General features: G+C 45.4%; 1 protein-coding gene across 1 annotated transcript in view; it reads left to right on the top strand.

Moving 5' to 3' along the window:
• SLC6A11 (solute carrier family 6 member 11) overlaps positions 1–16,285 on the top strand; it is a 133,104-nt gene that overhangs the window by 1,243 nt on the left and 115,576 nt on the right. The window contains exons 2-5 of the mRNA XM_029917896.1: positions 6–135; positions 3,104–3,238; positions 3,356–3,496; positions 6,785–6,875. Of these exons, the coding sequence (XP_029773756.1) occupies positions 6–135; positions 3,104–3,238; positions 3,356–3,496; positions 6,785–6,875 (497 nt within the window). The remainder of the gene's footprint in view (positions 1–5; positions 136–3,103; positions 3,239–3,355; positions 3,497–6,784; positions 6,876–16,285) is intronic.

Below are 16,285 nucleotides of genomic sequence, written 5' to 3'. Positions count from 1 at the left end.
ACAAGCGCGACAAGGCGGTCCACGAGCGCGGCCACTGGAACAACAAGGTGGAGTTCGTGCTGAGCGTGGCGGGGGAGATCATCGGGCTGGGGAACGTGTGGCGCTTCCCTTACCTGTGCTACAAGAACGGAGGAGGTGAGGTGGCACGCGCGGTGAGAGGGGCGCGCCGAGGGGACAGCGGCCCTGTGGGGGGCGGGGAGCGGGGGGGGGGCGAGCGAGGGACCCCTCCCGCGCCTGCGTGCAGCGGGACCCTCGCGGGGAACGCCTGCCTCGGGCTGCCGGACGCGAGAGCTTTCCCGGCGCGGGGCTCGCCTGTCCCAGGGCGCATGTGCGCGTTTCTTCGCACCTGAATGTGCCGCCTGGGAGCACGCGAGAACGTGGTCGCCAGGTGTGTTCTGTGCCAGCGCGGGGCGGGGGCCCAGGTGAGGAGCCCTCCCTCGCTTTGGATTGTCTGCGTTACCTTGTGGAGCAGGGGACTGCCCCTTCGAGCCTCAGCGTCCCAACTGGAAACCAGCGTGATGGAAAGGGACTCTGATCGGGATCTGTGTGGGCTCAGGTTTTGAGCGCTTAGTGAAATACCAGACTAAGCTTTACCTACATTGTCTCATTTCCTCCTGAAAGCCATCTTTGCAGGCAGCGGTAAACCCATTTTGCAGATGAGGAGGTGAAGGGTCAAAGAAGTAACCCCAAGGGATTCTGACACCTAGGCCTTGTTTTAAACTGGGATTGGACTGACAACAGGGAGAACTTTTAGGTGAGGTATATGTGTTTGGTTTCCTGCCCGGTCTTTCATTTGCCCTTAAGGTCTTTATTAGGTCCTCTTTTCTGGCCTGTCTGGCAGAGGCAAGGCCACCAAGCGGTTTCCTCACTGGTCTCAGGAGGCACCGACAAATAGCAACAGCACTGATTTAATGTTGAGAAGATGCTTGGAGATTGTAGAGTGGGGGCCGGGAAAGGAAGGTGATGAGAGAGCCATTCCTAGTGACCGGTCAGAGTCAGTGGGGTGGAGATCCTGCAGTGAGTCCTCACATCTTTGCGCTGAAGGACTTTGGGAGTCTCCACCTGTCATACCACAGGACAGATAGTAGGTGCATGGCAAGGGGCCTTGTGAAACCTTCGTGGGTGGCACAGTTTCTCCAAGGAGAAGCTTGTGCCTATGTATTCCTGCCTCTTTGCTGTGCCCCTGCCCCTTCAGCAGATTCCCAAGACCCCAGTGAAGGCGGCTCAGAAGTTGGCTGAGTTGGTGGCTCAGTGCAGGGACCGCACTGTTAGGCTGCACGGAGCAGGACTTCCTGTTTGAGCCGCGGCAGGGAGAGCGAGAAGGGGACTGCTTGGCCCAGGCCCTTTCTTTGGAGACATTCATCCTGAAAGCCCAGGCTGCTCCAAGCCTGCTCTGCACTGGTAATGAAGTGGCCGCCGGTGTTGGTGGCTTGGCACTGGGGAGAGAGGGAGTGGACTTGGAGACCCGGAATGTGCCCTGTGGCCTCAGCAGTGAGTTCTGCTTTTTGCGGATTCAGCCTTTCTTCGCTGCCATGTCTTCTTAGAAACCTGTGGAAACCCTATTTAGGGTAGTCCCAGGCAAATGTCCACTTAGCATCTTTGTTTTTAATACAGGAAATTGTTACACCAAAGCAAAATGCACTCCTAAAAGGAGAAGACAGAGTAAGTTGGATTAATTATGAGTTCTGCACAGATTAAAAGGGAAAAAAGTTGCAGTGACTAAAATTTGAAATTAGTTTTTTTTTTTAAAACTCTGACTTACCTAGAGTCCCCAGTGGGTACACAAAGATCTTGCTTTACTTGAGCTGGTTATCTCAGGGATTACTAGCTTTGTGAATATTTTGGGCTAAAAGTCTCTCAGAACGTGCCATCTGTTAGGTTCTAGGGTGTTCGCAGGTGATTCACAGCATATTAGCAAACCTACTGCAGCTTCTTCTAATCACTTAGATTTATAGTCAGCAAACAGACACTCTTGTTCCCTTTAGCACACTTTTTGCCTTCTGATATAGTTGGACTATCTGATTATCCACTGCTTGCCTTAAAAAAAACATATCTATACAATTCTATTCATAGATCCCTACAATAGTTTAAAGGATTTCTTTCCCAATGTGAAACTTAAAAAAAGTATCTTGCCCCCCAAAAGATTTTCAAAGACGCTTTCAAAATCTGATGGATGTGGTCCTGCTATCGAGATTGATCAGAATTGTTGCTATTAGTTCTAAGGTTGAAAAGACTTCACTTAGCGAAAAGCAATTTCAGTTAAAGCCTTCATTTGTTAGATCAGATGGTGAGGAAGATCACGTGTTTCCAAGCTTTGTTATTAAACAGGCGAGAGGGAATGAGGGATTTGGACAATCCTCTTTCTGGTCATAGTAGCTCATGATTGCCTGAGTTATTTAATTTGTTTTAAAGAAAGGCCTAGGCAGTGGGTATTACATATCAGGATAGGAGCACTAAACCTTAGGGTGGCCTTTCTCAGATTGATTCAGAGTCAGCCTTTCTGTGTAGATAGATACTTGTTGCAAACCCCTTAAAAGTCAACTCCATAGCTGGCTCTCATGTACTGGGGCCCAATATTGCTAATAGCACATCTACTTGAGAATGCTTGTCTTAATGAAAAAGATTTATTTTTTTGCAGATCATTTCCAAAGTAAATAAGAAGGGGTCCCCTTTACCTAGCCTAGTGAGGTGACTTTTGACTAAAAAAAGAAGAATGTAATATTCAGAGATGGAATAGATTTAACCTGTGCAGGAGAGTGAAATATATAAACTGTAGAATTAAGCAAAGAAAACACTTCCTTTTACATCATCATCTTTGATGCACAACATTTCTCTGAGATAAGTGGTACAGATATTAAGTATCAGAGCCTCATTTTACAGATGAAGAAGTTGAGGCCAGGAGATGTGAGGCAGATGATGTGCAGAGAGCACAAACCCAGGGCCCTGTTTTCTTATTGTGCACAGTCCTCGAGGTGTGAACCTGACCTCGTGCCCAGAGAACATTAGGCCTTGCACGTAGTAGGTGATTATTAAAGATTTCTTGTGCTGAACTTGAAATAGCAGGGGCAATTTAACTTTGTTCCCTTACTTTGCATCCTTGTAGGGGCGTTCCTGATTCCCTATGTGGTGTTTTTTATTTGCTGTGGAATTCCTGTTTTTTTCTTGGAAACAGCTCTGGGACAGTTCACGAGTGAAGGTGGCATTACATGTTGGAGGAAAGTTTGCCCTTTATTTGAAGGTAAGCATTGAGTTAGAAAATGAAATGGTGCCTGGCTGATGTCAGGCTGTGAAGGGTGGCTGAGACTGTTTTTAACAACGTGGGAAGAGGTACAAATCACTCCCTCTGTTCTTTCAGGCATTGGCTATGCGACACAGGTGATTGAGGCCCATCTAAATGTGTATTACATCATCATCCTGGCATGGGCCATTTTCTACCTGAGCAACTGCTTCACCACCGAGCTCCCCTGGGCTACCTGTGGGCATGAGTGGAACACAGGTATGGCCCCCAGGGATGGTCTCTCTGCAGGTCCTGCTGGAGGAACTGGGATCGGGGGTATGCCCTTGTTCTGGACATCAATCCTGGCCTCTTGACATCAGTCCAGATTCTACTGAACCTGGAGATCAGTTCTGCACTGGGTCTGGTTGCTTTCTGTGGGTTGCAGCCCTGAGCCAGAGCTGAGCCCTGGATCAGGTGTTGGAATAGGTAGAAAAATGATGAGCTCTTTCCTCACTTTGCCGAATACAGAGACTGAGCCCTATGTGACAGAGAGGGGTTCAGGCTCTAGGTCCAGCCCTGCCCCTCTGGGTGTCAGATTTTCCTCTGTAAAATGGACAGGTTAGGTTAGATTAAGGGTTGCAAACCATGGGCCTCCAGACCAATTATACTTTAAATCACTGATCAGTGAATCTCAAAAATCTATTCAGTTGACAAAATTTAAAAGCCAGAAGACCTGACATGAAAATTCAGATTTCCAGCTTCTCTTGAAATAAATTACAAGATGTGACAGGAGCAGACCCATATTCCCACATTCTTGCTGGGCAGCAGTGCTAGGGCTTAGAAGCAGTTGTCTTTGGATAAGGCATCTGTCCATAAGTTGGCCATAGTCTCCACCCAGCTCACCTTGCTTATTTACTTTCTATCTAACCCAGGTAGAAATTTGACTTTACCACTCTCCTGCTCCCTTGAATGGATGACTTTTTAGATTACTATGGATTCTGACGTGCTGTTTGCTTTTCACTTTGCCCATCCTATCAAGATGGAGCCTTAAATTCCAGAGAAAGCAAGTAACACGTTCAGTCCCTATCTGTGATGGCTGTGCTCAGAGCAGACATCACTAATCGTCTGTAGAACTCTTTCCTTTTGAGTCCTGTCTTGGCCTTAGAGCCCTTCTCAGCAGTGATCCAGGCATCCCCTGCCCTTTGACTAGAATTAGCACACATACTTTGAGCTGTTCACCATCGGTGTTACAACCTGTGGTTGGTTGTCTCTGAAAGGGGCATTTCATCCTAAAGGCTGAGATACAGTAACGTTGGGTATAATATTGGTAATCAGCATAGGGAGCAGTAGGGAGTAGGTCTAGAAAGTGCTGTGATGTTGCTTCCGGTCCTACACGCAGCCTTGCTCCCACTGTTGGATTTTGTGGAGGTCTCACTGCCTCTCTTGAGGGCACTGGTTCCTAACCTTTCTTTGACCAGGAACTTCATAGAGATGTTTACCGAATTAAAATTCAAGGATATATTCTTGGAGGCCTGTAAGTCCTCCAAGATAATTTAATTGTGTGTGTTTATTTTGAGGACACTCTAAAAATACTCACGTGTTCTAGATGATCTGCACAAACCACCTTCTGACTGAGGACAGTCAGGAGACTTCAGTGCCTGGCTTTGTGCGTGTTTACAATTTAAGATGGGTTCTTGATCAATAAGAGGCTGGTGGCCAATGGAGGAGAGCACAGAGATTTAATTTCTAAATGGTGCTTTGGTATTAAGTGAAGTCCAGTTAAGAATGCAACAAACTATAAGAATGAAGATACTGCATAGTGTGATCAGAGGAGAATGGTGGTAGAATTGCTTCTCAAATAGCCAGTGGAAGACTAGGCAAGCTGGACTCCGTAGACCCTGCCTCTTCCCTTTTTCGCTCCACTTTTCTGTTGGGAAATGCATTTAATTTCACAAAATGGCATTGTCCTACACATCCCATTTTATGCTATCGATTTAAATTGTGTTCTGTAGTTGGTATTTAATGTATAAATTTAATTCTGGTCTTGTAGCTGTATGAGTACTATAATCACAAGGACTTTATAACTCATTTATTTGTAGATGAATGTCATTTTAATAAAACTACCTTGTCAATTTTGGATGTCTGAGAAATTTTTTTACTCTAGGGGAAAAAAAAGAGAAACACGATTGTAGAGACCAATCAAAACTAAGGGTTCCCTTCCTTGGAAAAAGGCCCAAGGGCACCTATAATCTCAGGCTTTCAGACTCCTTTCAGGACCTCGTGGTTCCCCCAGACCCGCTCCTTTCAGAATATGGTTGGGACTTGCCAGGAGGAGCAGGAAGGAGGCCGACAACTGCGGGGCTTTGCCCCAGCAGACTGCCCACCTTTCTTCCACTGGTTTGCAGCCCCCTTTCTCTCCTGGCATGTGAACATGTGTGTAAAACACCATGTGTGGGACGGGTTTCCTGCTTCGGAGGGTGCGGAGGTAGTGGGAGGGTTTGTACACATGTGAGAGAGAGCGATGCCAGAGCGAAGCAGAACACTGCCTCCATGCTGGCCCCGATGCCAGGTGCAGCGGCCCTCAAGACTTCACAGTTTGGTGGAGGAGCTCTGTAAACAGGGGTGCTGCAAAAAGATACAGGTCCCATGGTGGGAAACAGACCTGGGTGATGATCCTAACAAAGGAGATGGAGCCCTGGCTGGAGTTGACTCCCAGTTCTGTCCCTAACTGACTTTATAGAGAAGGGAGTGGGGATGGATGTGGGTCCCTTGACTGTTTCTGAACCTTAGAGTCTCCTCTTCAAAATTAAGGGAGTTGGAAAAGGTGGTTCCTTGGAGGACCTTTAAATTCTGCTTTTCTTAGAATTCAGGAGAGGGAGATTGAGGACATCTTCCTGGCAGAGGGGATTGATCTGGGCCATTAAGATCAAACAGTTGGATATTTTTACCTGAAGCTCAAATCCCCCTTGGTCATCAAGTTTTATGAAATGAAGAGACATTCAATGAATCCTTTCTGGGATTGACTGATCGAGTAAGGGAAGGAGGAAGAAAGCGGAAGTTCTTTACACATACAGGCTCATGCCATTTCATCCAGTTTCCACATCTTATGAGGCAGCCACTGATGTTAGTGTCCTTCTTCATAAAGGAAAACAGTCTCAAATGCATTAGTGTCTTAGGGATGCTGTGACTGACTCACTCTTTTAGTCCCTCCACCCTTGCTGGGGCCACTGGGCAGGAAAGATAAATGCCATGATCAAGCCTTCCATAGGGAAGTAGAAAAAAGGAGAGGAAATCCAGGAAAAGCGTAGGAGGGAAGAGTTTGATCAGGCATATGGAGTGAGAGTGAGAGAAGATGTCCTGCCCCCAAAACTTTCCCTCCTGGTCTAATCAGACCCAACCTCTCTCTTAAACTGTAAGTTATTGATTTTCCTCTTCCACGTTCTCCGAGGTGTGTTTGCTCAGAGCGGCTAGTTAAAACCCCTGGTTGCACCATCAGCTCTGAATGTTTCCCAAGGCCCAGCCCTTACAGAGGTTAATCTTCTGTTTCTTGTCTTGTTTCCACTATAGAGAATTGTGTGGAGTTCCAGAAACTGAACATGAGCAACCACAGTCATGTGTCCCTGCAGAACGCCACCTCTCCCGTCATGGAGTTTTGGGAGTAAGTGGAAAATGACTTGTGTCCCTTGGCCTGTGGGGCCTCTGTCCCTGTTCTGCTCAGTTAACCTTACCCCCACCCCTGGAAAAAGCCTGACCCTTTCTTTCTCCGGCTTCACACTTCCTGGCTTCTGTGGGCATTTGACTGCTTTGAAAACCAGTGCAGAGACAGGACATGTTTCCTAAAGGAGCAGCTGAGAGAAATATTTTCTTATTCTTTGATGGCATGTCAGCATGCCTAGTTGCTTATTAGGGCAGGAGATGCTTGGTAAAAACGACAGTTTTAAAAAAAAAAAAAGCATTTTTAACAAAAGAGGAGATGTGGCATGTTTGCTGTAAGCGAAGTCAGAAGTGTATTTAGCCTGGAAAGTGGAAGTCTCCAGGGCGGAGGGGGCAGGTTAGATTTCTTTCAGTACCTGAAGTGTCTTGTACAAAGAAAGCAGGTGAATTTGAATGGGTAGAGGTTCTAAAGAAGCAGGGTTCAAATGTACTTAAGGAAGAGCTTAGTTTCACGGAACTGTCTCCAAGTACTTCGAAGGTTGTGATCACCCACCCCTGAAACTGTTTAGCTGGTGGAGGGTGGCTAATGACTGTTGGGGAGGTGCCTGAACCCACTATTACAGGCAGTAATTGTGCAAATGGACATTTCTCCAGACGTGGGCATTCTTCATCAGCATCCCAAAGGGATCTATGACCTGGCAGTTACAGGGCTGCCACATATGGTTATAGAAGTTGTTCACTGCACAACTCTAGGGGGCATCATTCATATTGTGAAATGTGTGCTCCAGAATTGTGCAGTGCCAACCTGCATAACAGTACACAGTAGCCCTGAATTGGGGTCTTCTGAGTAGAGGTAGGAGGATCACCTTGTTCTGTGTATTGAAGAGATGTGTCCTCTGTGGGTCAGAGGTTGGGCTAAATGCCTTCTGAGAGTTTTCAATGTAAAAAAAAAAGTATGGCTTTTTTCAAGAACATTCCCTACCCTAATGCTGATTATAAGTAGTGTAGAGGGGCAGTGGTTTTATGAGCGATTTTAATTCTCTTCCCAAATACCATTCATCTTATCTCTCTCTCTAGAGGTCATGATGCTGAATATAGACTTATCACTCTCATGTTTATATTTTGTGCATGTGTGTGATACATATATACACATTATATATTAATATGTAATTTCAAATTTTATATAAAATTACCTAGAAACTATTTCTGTATTAGCTATCTATATGTTACATATACATTTCCCAAATAGTACCTAGATCTTTCTTGAATATTTAAAAGGTTTATATTGATGGTATCCATTACTTACTTTTCTTGCAACTTTGTTTCTTTGCTCAGTATTGGGTTTGAGATGTTCCCATGTTGATACATAAAGGTTTGGTTCATTTATTTTTCCTGCTGTATAGTATTTCAATGTATAAGAAGACTACATTGTATTTAGCCAACTCTTCTTGATGGGCACCTAGACTTCCTCCTGTTTCTCAGTGTTACTAAGCACACTGAGTAAATATCTTGTCCATGCTTCCCTGGGTGCGTGAATGAAGGTTTCTAGGCCGTATCCCAAAGAGTGGAATTGCTAGTGGTAGGGTGCATGTTTACGATCAGTTTTATCAGATAATGTCCAATTGCTTCCTGAAAGGATTGTTCTAATTTACTCTCTAAACAGTGGTGTATGAGAATTCTACTGTTCCATATTCTAGACAGCATTTGGTCTGGTTAATTTTTAAGTCTTGCATCCGACTGTTCTAAATTTGCATTCCTCTAATCACTTGTGAGGTGGAGCACATTTCATGTGTTTTCCTCTATTTGATTCCTCATCTGTGAACTTCCTGTTCATATCCTTTTCTCTTTGGATTGTTTGTCTTTTCTCATGGGTAGGTATTCTTGACACATTTTAGATATTAGTATCTTGACACATTCTAGATATAAATATGCTGCAAATAGCTTTCCCCAATGTGTGGCTTTTCTTATTTATTTATGGCATTTGGAATTTCAACTTTATTGAAGTCAAATTTGCCAGTCTGTTCTTTTTGGTTGCACAGTTGGTATCTTATTTAAGATGTATTTCCCTACCCAAAGTTGGAAAAGAATCTTTTATATTTTCTTCTAAAAGTTTTAAAGTTGTGGGGTGCCTGAGTGGCTTAGTCGGTTAAGTGTCTGACTTCAGCTCTGGTCATGATCTCGCAGTCCTGAGTTTGAGGCCTGCATCCAGCTCTGTGCTGACAGCTCAGAGCCTGGAGCCTGCTTCAGACTCTGTGTCTCCCTCTGTCTCTGCCTCTTTCTCACTTACACTCTGTCTCTTAAAAATGAATAAATGTTAGAAATGTTAAAGGTTCAAAGTTTTGTGTCTTCATATTTAAGAATATAATCTACCTGAAAATTTATTTTTGCACCTGGTATTATGTAGGAGTTCAGGGTTGTTTTATTCTTCAATATAAATTACCAAATTTTCCAGTCATATTTACTAAATTATTTATATTTTCCCTATGATTTGTAATACTATCTTCCATATATAGTTTTCCTAAAAATACAGGTCTAGTTGGGGGCTCTTGTTCTGTTCCATTCATCTCTTTGGCTAATCGTGTGTTAATACTACACCCACATTGTTATTGTAAGCCTGGAGCTGGAAAGACAAGTAGGGACTTGTCTTTGTTCTTTTTCAAAATTGCCTACCAAATGAATCTTATAATCAGTTTGTGAGGTTAAACAATAAAGAACAAAATAGCTTCATGGGGATTTTGGCTGGAAGTATATTGAATTTCTAGGTTAACTGGAAGAAATTGACATCTTTATGATTGAGCCTCTCTGTCCATGAACATGGTATAGCCCTCCATTTATTTAGGTTTTTAAAATGACTAATACAGTAGTGTTACTTAAATGTCTGCAGAGTAGCAGCATTAGAATGCCTGGTTAGAAATGCAGATTCTCCATTCCTCCCCAGACCCTCTGAGTCATAGTCTCAAATACAACATAAGATACATAAGATACATGCTAGAGAGAAGGTTACTGTGGTAGGTGGGCTTGTGTGGCCTTTCCCAACCCCATTGGGCTATGATTTCCCAGAGGAAGTCATCGAGACTTTTGTGACCTGCATATCTTGAGGTCTCTAAAACGGTGTCTCTTTGCTCCCTTAGAGAATTGATCCTGAAACCCCATAGTGAAGAAGGTCTCTGTGTAACTTATATTGTTTCTCACCATTTATTTCCTTTGTATCATATATAGAAACTCTCAAATAATTTTTTGTGCAATGTGTTTGTTCATTGTATTCTCCAAAAGGTAGTCCTAAAGCAACACCTTATCTACTGCTGGTCTATGGAAGATCCCCGAACAGTATTTACAGAATGCGTAGATGCATGTGAGGAAGGCAGGCAGGCAATATTTACTTGAAAATACTACATGAAAAGTTAGAGTGAGTTCAGGCAGGAAATCATTCTGTCACTAAGGTGCCTAGCCAACAGCGTCGATAGCTTCCTGGATCCTTTGCAATATCCATATCATCAACTTATTTGGACACAAACTGGTGAGAGGAGACAGCTAGTCTGTGTCCATCCTCATGTGTAACTGGACCTTTTGGCCCACCATGTGGCCATGGGAGAATGAGCCCATGGTTCTAGTTTTCTATTAGATTGTATCCATATCATCTGTATAGTGTTGAATTCTACATCCTGAAAGTACTCAGATACCTGTATGACACTCACCTTTTCATAAGATGCTTTTGTCAGACAGTTCTTTGATGTATGTATGTATTTTTAATTTTTTAAATGTTCATTTATTTTTGAGAGAGACAGCATGAGTAGGGGAGGGGTATAGAGAGAGAGAGACACAGAATCGAGAGCAGGATCCAAGCTCTGAGCTGCCAGCACAGATCCTGGTGCGGGGCCTCGAACTCACGAGCCGGGAGATCATGACCTGAGCTGAAGTCAGACACATAACCAACCGAGCCACCCAGGTGCCCCATCAGGCAGTTCTACTTCATCTTTTCCCAGCGATGAGCATGGAAAGGAGGCTCTGTGAAATGTTCATAGCATCCTGTGAAAAGCCGTTGAGGCCATATAAATTTGAGAAAGCTATGCCCTTTGGCAAGAACATCCGTTATCTTTGATTAACTCAAATTGCCAAATGTATTTTCCAATGGAATCCTTTGGAATCTTTCCTTTCTCCCCCCCCCCCCCCCGAATGCTAGCAGTCCATACAGCACCGTTTGACACATACTTTGCTGGAAGGGAGTTCTTCCTTAAATTCAGCTGACAGTAACCTCTGGGGCTTAAGAGACAGAGCATGTCTGGTTCCTTGCCAATGTGACAGCTCTTCAAATATTGGATCAAGTTTCCTCAGAAGCGTTTCTTCTTTGGTTCTTTCTGCGGTTTCCCTGTGTGGCTGGCTCACGGATGCCCCACGTCGGTTCAGGTCTCAGGTGTGTGCAGGTGTGCTCCCCGTGCCTTTCCTTACTGCCTCTGGCCTCATTCAGGCCCACATACTGCTTGGTCCAAATAGACTGCCTTTGCTGCCTGCTCCTTCACTCATTCCATTCATGTGTGAGCTCCTGGTGTTCCTAGAAGGGAGGAGGCAGAAATGTGGGATGTGGCTCTAGCCCTCTAGAAGCGGAGGTGAGACAAACCCCTACCTACCATAAAATCAGTTACGTCCCTGCCCATGACTGGCCATGGCTTCACCTTGACCTTGGGCACCTGACCCAACCCACCCTCTGTCTTAAAGGTTCATTTCCCTTTTCCGGGTATAAATTGTTGGCTTAGCCAGTGAGGAAAGCATGGGCCCTGGATCAGTCTTGGACTCTGGCTCAAGCAAGGGCCTATGGAACAGGGGCAATTTGTCTGTCTCATGTCAGATTTCAAAATTAGGCCGTTCTGGTTTTCTTCGTAAGTCATTATGCATCTGACATCTGAGCATTTCTCTAAATATGTTTGCAGTTCTAAATTGTAAGCCTGTGTCCTCTTGTGGGTTGAGTACTGTCAAGTATGTAACCACTGTCATGGCATCAGGTGGCTTTGGTCTGTTTTCACATAAGGCCTTGGGTTCCATTAGTCCACGTGACCCCAGCAAGTCATTCAACCAGCATTTGTTTTTGTTTTTGTTTTTAATTTTTTTTATGTTTTACTTATTTGAGAGAGAGAGAGAGAGAGAGAGAGAGCGAACGAGCGAGCGAGAGCAGGGGAGGGCCAGGGAGAGAGGGAGACACAGAATCTGAAGCTAGCTGTCAGCACAGAGCCTGATGCGGGGCTCAAACCCACGAACCATGAGATCATGACCTGAGCCGAAGTTGGATGCTTAATCGACTGAGCCACCCAGGCTCCCCTCAACCAGCATTTGTTGAGCACATACTGTATGCTGGGCCTGAATTAAGCTCTAAGAGTTTTCGGTTCTATATCTTTATTCAGAAGGATGTGGTCTTATCTTTCTGGTTTATCTTCACTGGATATTTTAAAATTTCATTATTTCTAAATCATGCGGCCGCTTGATTTTCTTTGGACACAAAATCTGGGAGGCAGAGGAGCTGGAGTGAACCTGATTCCTGTGGACCCAGGGACAGGCCCTGCCTCCCTCAGATTCCTTCCCTCCACCGTTGCCCTCCTCCACCCTGGGCTTCCTTCTGTCCTTTGTACGTATTTGTCCCTCACTCAGTCACAGGTCTTTGTTGTTCCCTTTGTTTGGAAGATTCCTCACGAGACCCTTACATGCCTGGCTCCTTCTTATCACAAAATCCTAATGCAGATGTCTTTTGGGAAGCCCTCGCTGACCATCCCAGCCACATCAGCGCTCAGCCCCTCTCAACCACATTGCTCTGTTTTATTGTCTACGTACCCCTTACTGAAACCCCCGCATCTCTCCCTCCCTCCATTAGCATATAAGCCCCATGCCAGGAAGGACTGTCCTCATTTGTTCCCTGTTCGGCCAGCACATTCTAGGTGCTTAAATAATATTAGTTGAGATGGATGAGTAGAAGAATGAATTAATGAATGAACAGATGTTTCTTAACGCCTCAGAGTTCACTGTCCTCATTTGTGAATTGGAAATGATCCTGATAACACTCACCTGCAAGGCTGAGATGAGACCAAATGAGTCCTCCCCTGTCTCGAGCCCAGCATAGTTTAGACCCTTTGGAGAGGACTGAAGGCAGAAAAAGAATGTTTGTGATTGACTTTCCTATTTGTGAGATGGAGATGAGCTCTGTTTCCTGCCTTGGCAGCCTCTCCGGAGTGCTGTGAGGGTTGAAGAAAGAACACACACTAATGTTGATGGGTGGAAAGTGGGGTGCCCGACTTAGCTCCTGGCACTGAGACCTGGTGTCCCACTTTGCCCCCGCCCTGCAGGTGCAGGTTCTCATGCAGAGTCAGCCTGTGTGTGTGAAGCAGCCTTTGTGCCTCCTCTTGCACGTTCGGAAGTGCCCTCCACCCCCTTTCCCTAAGTCAGAGCCCAGCACTGAGTGGCACTGTCGTCTGCTGGTTTGGAGTTCCCCACTCCCAGTATAGTACCTCCTTCACGTGCACCGTGTAGACATTAGTGGCAAGGTCTAGAACCCAGTTTAAGCCGTTGCTTCCTCTACTAGCCCAGTGCATTCCCCCGGGCAGCTTATCCCCCTAAGCATCATCTGCTTCTCCAAAGATGGGATGGGCATAGTACCCAACTCTCATGGTTTTCAGGGGCGTTAGAAGAGATGGGGCCTTGCTTTCTGTTTGGTGAATGCTCAATATGTGATAGGTGATTTTTACAAGGGAGATATCACCCAGCTCTTTGAAAGTCTATGGATTCTTTTCTTTTAAAAATTTTAGATGTTTATTTATTTTTGAGAGACAGAATATGAGTGGGGGAGGGGCAGAGAGAGAAAGGGAGACACAGAATCTGAAGCAGGCTCCAGGCTCTGAGCTGTCAGCACAGCACCCAATGTGGGGCTTGAACCCATGAACAGAGAGATCATGACCTGAGCTGAGCCACCCAGGTGCCCCATGCATGGATTCTTTTCAACATCTTTAGAGAAGTCTTATCTGCTGGGTCTGTATGCCCCTCGTGGTGGACCTGCAGACCTCTCAGTGCATTTTCTTCACTTGATTGTTCTTTTGACCTTTTCTGAGAACCTACTAGGTGTTGGACACCTTATCAGTAGCCAGAAAGATGAGGGGGCAGTGCTCTCTGTCCCTGAAGAAGCACACAGCTTGGTGGAGGGAAGCTGGAAAGTAAAGTATAGTAAAATAAAAGATCCTTTTGAAATATAAAGCAACAGATATTTGTAGGATAGTTGCTTTGGGCTAAGATGAGGAAGCCTGGGATTCGGGGAAGACTTCATGGGGTTGAGGAGGCTTAGCTGGGTTTTGAAGGGCGAATAGAGGTTTATGTGTGTGCCAGTGGGGTGAGTGAATAGCATAGCAGGTGGAGAAAATCACACAGGCAGGAACCCAAGCAAACACGGAGGCTGTGTGCTGAGGCTTGTAAACTTTACCTGCAGTGCTACTGCCCGTGGAGCCTGGGGGGTGGTGGGAAGCAGGCAGGGCCAGAGCGTCTGGTCGGGCACAAGTACAGACTATATGTTAGGTGTCATTGTAGCTTCCGGGCACAGTGTGACCAGAACAAAATACTCTCCAGTAGAGCTGGCATCGCAGACAATCATATACGCAGAAAGCATTAGGTTAAGTTAGGATCCTTCTCCTGAAGAAAAAGCAAGCAGGGAGCAAGAGTGTCACCGGACCAAGGAGGGTCCCTTTAAGGAGGTGGCATTTGAGCAGGTACCTGAGAGAAGGGAGGGAGGCAGCCATATGGACATCGGGACGCGCCCTTAGGCCGAAGGAGTAATAGGAGCCAAGACCCTACACCCTCTACCGGGGGAGAATGTTTGAGGTATTTGGGGAAGGGCCGGCAGCCAGCAAGGCCGGAGCCCAGTGTGAAGAACGTAGGTGCTTTTCCAAAGGGTTTGAAGCCCATGGGACGCCTCCAAAGGCCCCAGCCATGGACTAATAGGATCTGGTCTGGGATAAGACAGATCAGCCGTGCTGTCCGGTGAATGCAGGAGGCAGGGCCTGGAGGGCACTTTCTTGGTCCAAGTGCATGAAATTGAGGTTTCTGCCTGGAGACAGGACATGCAGGTCGGGAGAAGCGCCCTCACCTGTCAGGGCAGCTGTGCAGAAACAGTCTCAGGTGGATGGGGGTAATTCTGCTTGGCCATGCCATGCCCTCCGATGTGTTCATGCCTGCAGCCGCCTGCCGGCACACATCCGTGGTGGGCTTCTCCCCATGCGGGCAGAGGGGAGGCTCCAAACCAGCCTAGACTCTCTGGCAGCTTTTACAGGCCGTGGAAGGCAACTTAGTAATAACTCTCAGTGCTGTGTCCCCACAGTTCCACTTCTGGAACTGTATCCCACTCTAGTTATGAACAGCGTGCCAATGGCAACATTGTTGTCAAAAGGACACACGTAAAATGTGATACTGATGAGATAAATTGTGGTATATTCCCAAGAACTGCTAAAAAGGAATGAACAGAAAATGTGTTGATATGGAAAAAATCTCTAACTTAAAATTAAATGGAAAAGGCACAGTGTAGAAGGTTGTATATAATACCTTAATTGTAAAAATATATGTACCTGCCTTATTTTCATAGAATGTTTCTGGAAGGATACATGGGAGACTTAAACCTGGTGAGTGGGATAGGGGCCCACAAGGGTGTAGAAAGAGAGTTTTATTTATTTATTTATTTATTTATTTATTTATTTATTTTTGCTGTATACTTTTTTGTACTATTTGAGTTAAAATATTGAACAGGATTATTTCATGATTTAAAAAAAAAAAGGAGCTGAGGGGTTACCAAATACATTGTCTTTTATTATAATGTTCCCTCCTGAGTGACAAATCTTAATCACCTTACTAGTCATTATTTATTTATCATACAAATTGTTTTTGTTAACATGATATTTTTTATATCAGCCCCGTGAGATAGGCAGAAGAAAAAAATACTATTTTCCCATTAAGCAAACATAATCTTGGAGAAGCTGAGGGATGGCCCAGCTCCCATACCAGAACTTAAAACTCTTGGCTCTTACAGCCCTGGTTTCTCCAGGAGGCCCTGCTCTGGGGTGGGGTTGGGAGGGGCTCCTTGTCCCTACGGATGTTTCCCCCGTAGACTGGAGGAATTCACCTCCTTCCGTGCTCAGTCCTCACCACTAGGGAGGCTCCGGGGGTCCAGAGTGAAGGAATGCAGGGGGCGGACCCCGTTGAGATGTACAAGTGTCTGCCACAAGGGAGGGGGCCTGGGCTCAGGAGGTGCGGCAAAGCAAACCCAAATTGACACTTTGTGTGCTTTTTATTCTAATTATTTAATATTCAACTGGTTGTAAAAGTAGTGAATGTTGTGAGTTGATTCAAACAGGACAGCTACATAAATGTGATACATTTGTGTATAAGATATACATAATT

Source organism: Suricata suricatta, chromosome 12 (assembly GCF_006229205.1).
Source record: "Suricata suricatta isolate VVHF042 chromosome 12, meerkat_22Aug2017_6uvM2_HiC, whole genome shotgun sequence".
NCBI classification, from domain to species: domain Eukaryota; kingdom Metazoa; phylum Chordata; class Mammalia; order Carnivora; family Herpestidae; genus Suricata; species Suricata suricatta.
This window is presented reverse-complemented; position numbering and strand designations above follow the sequence as displayed.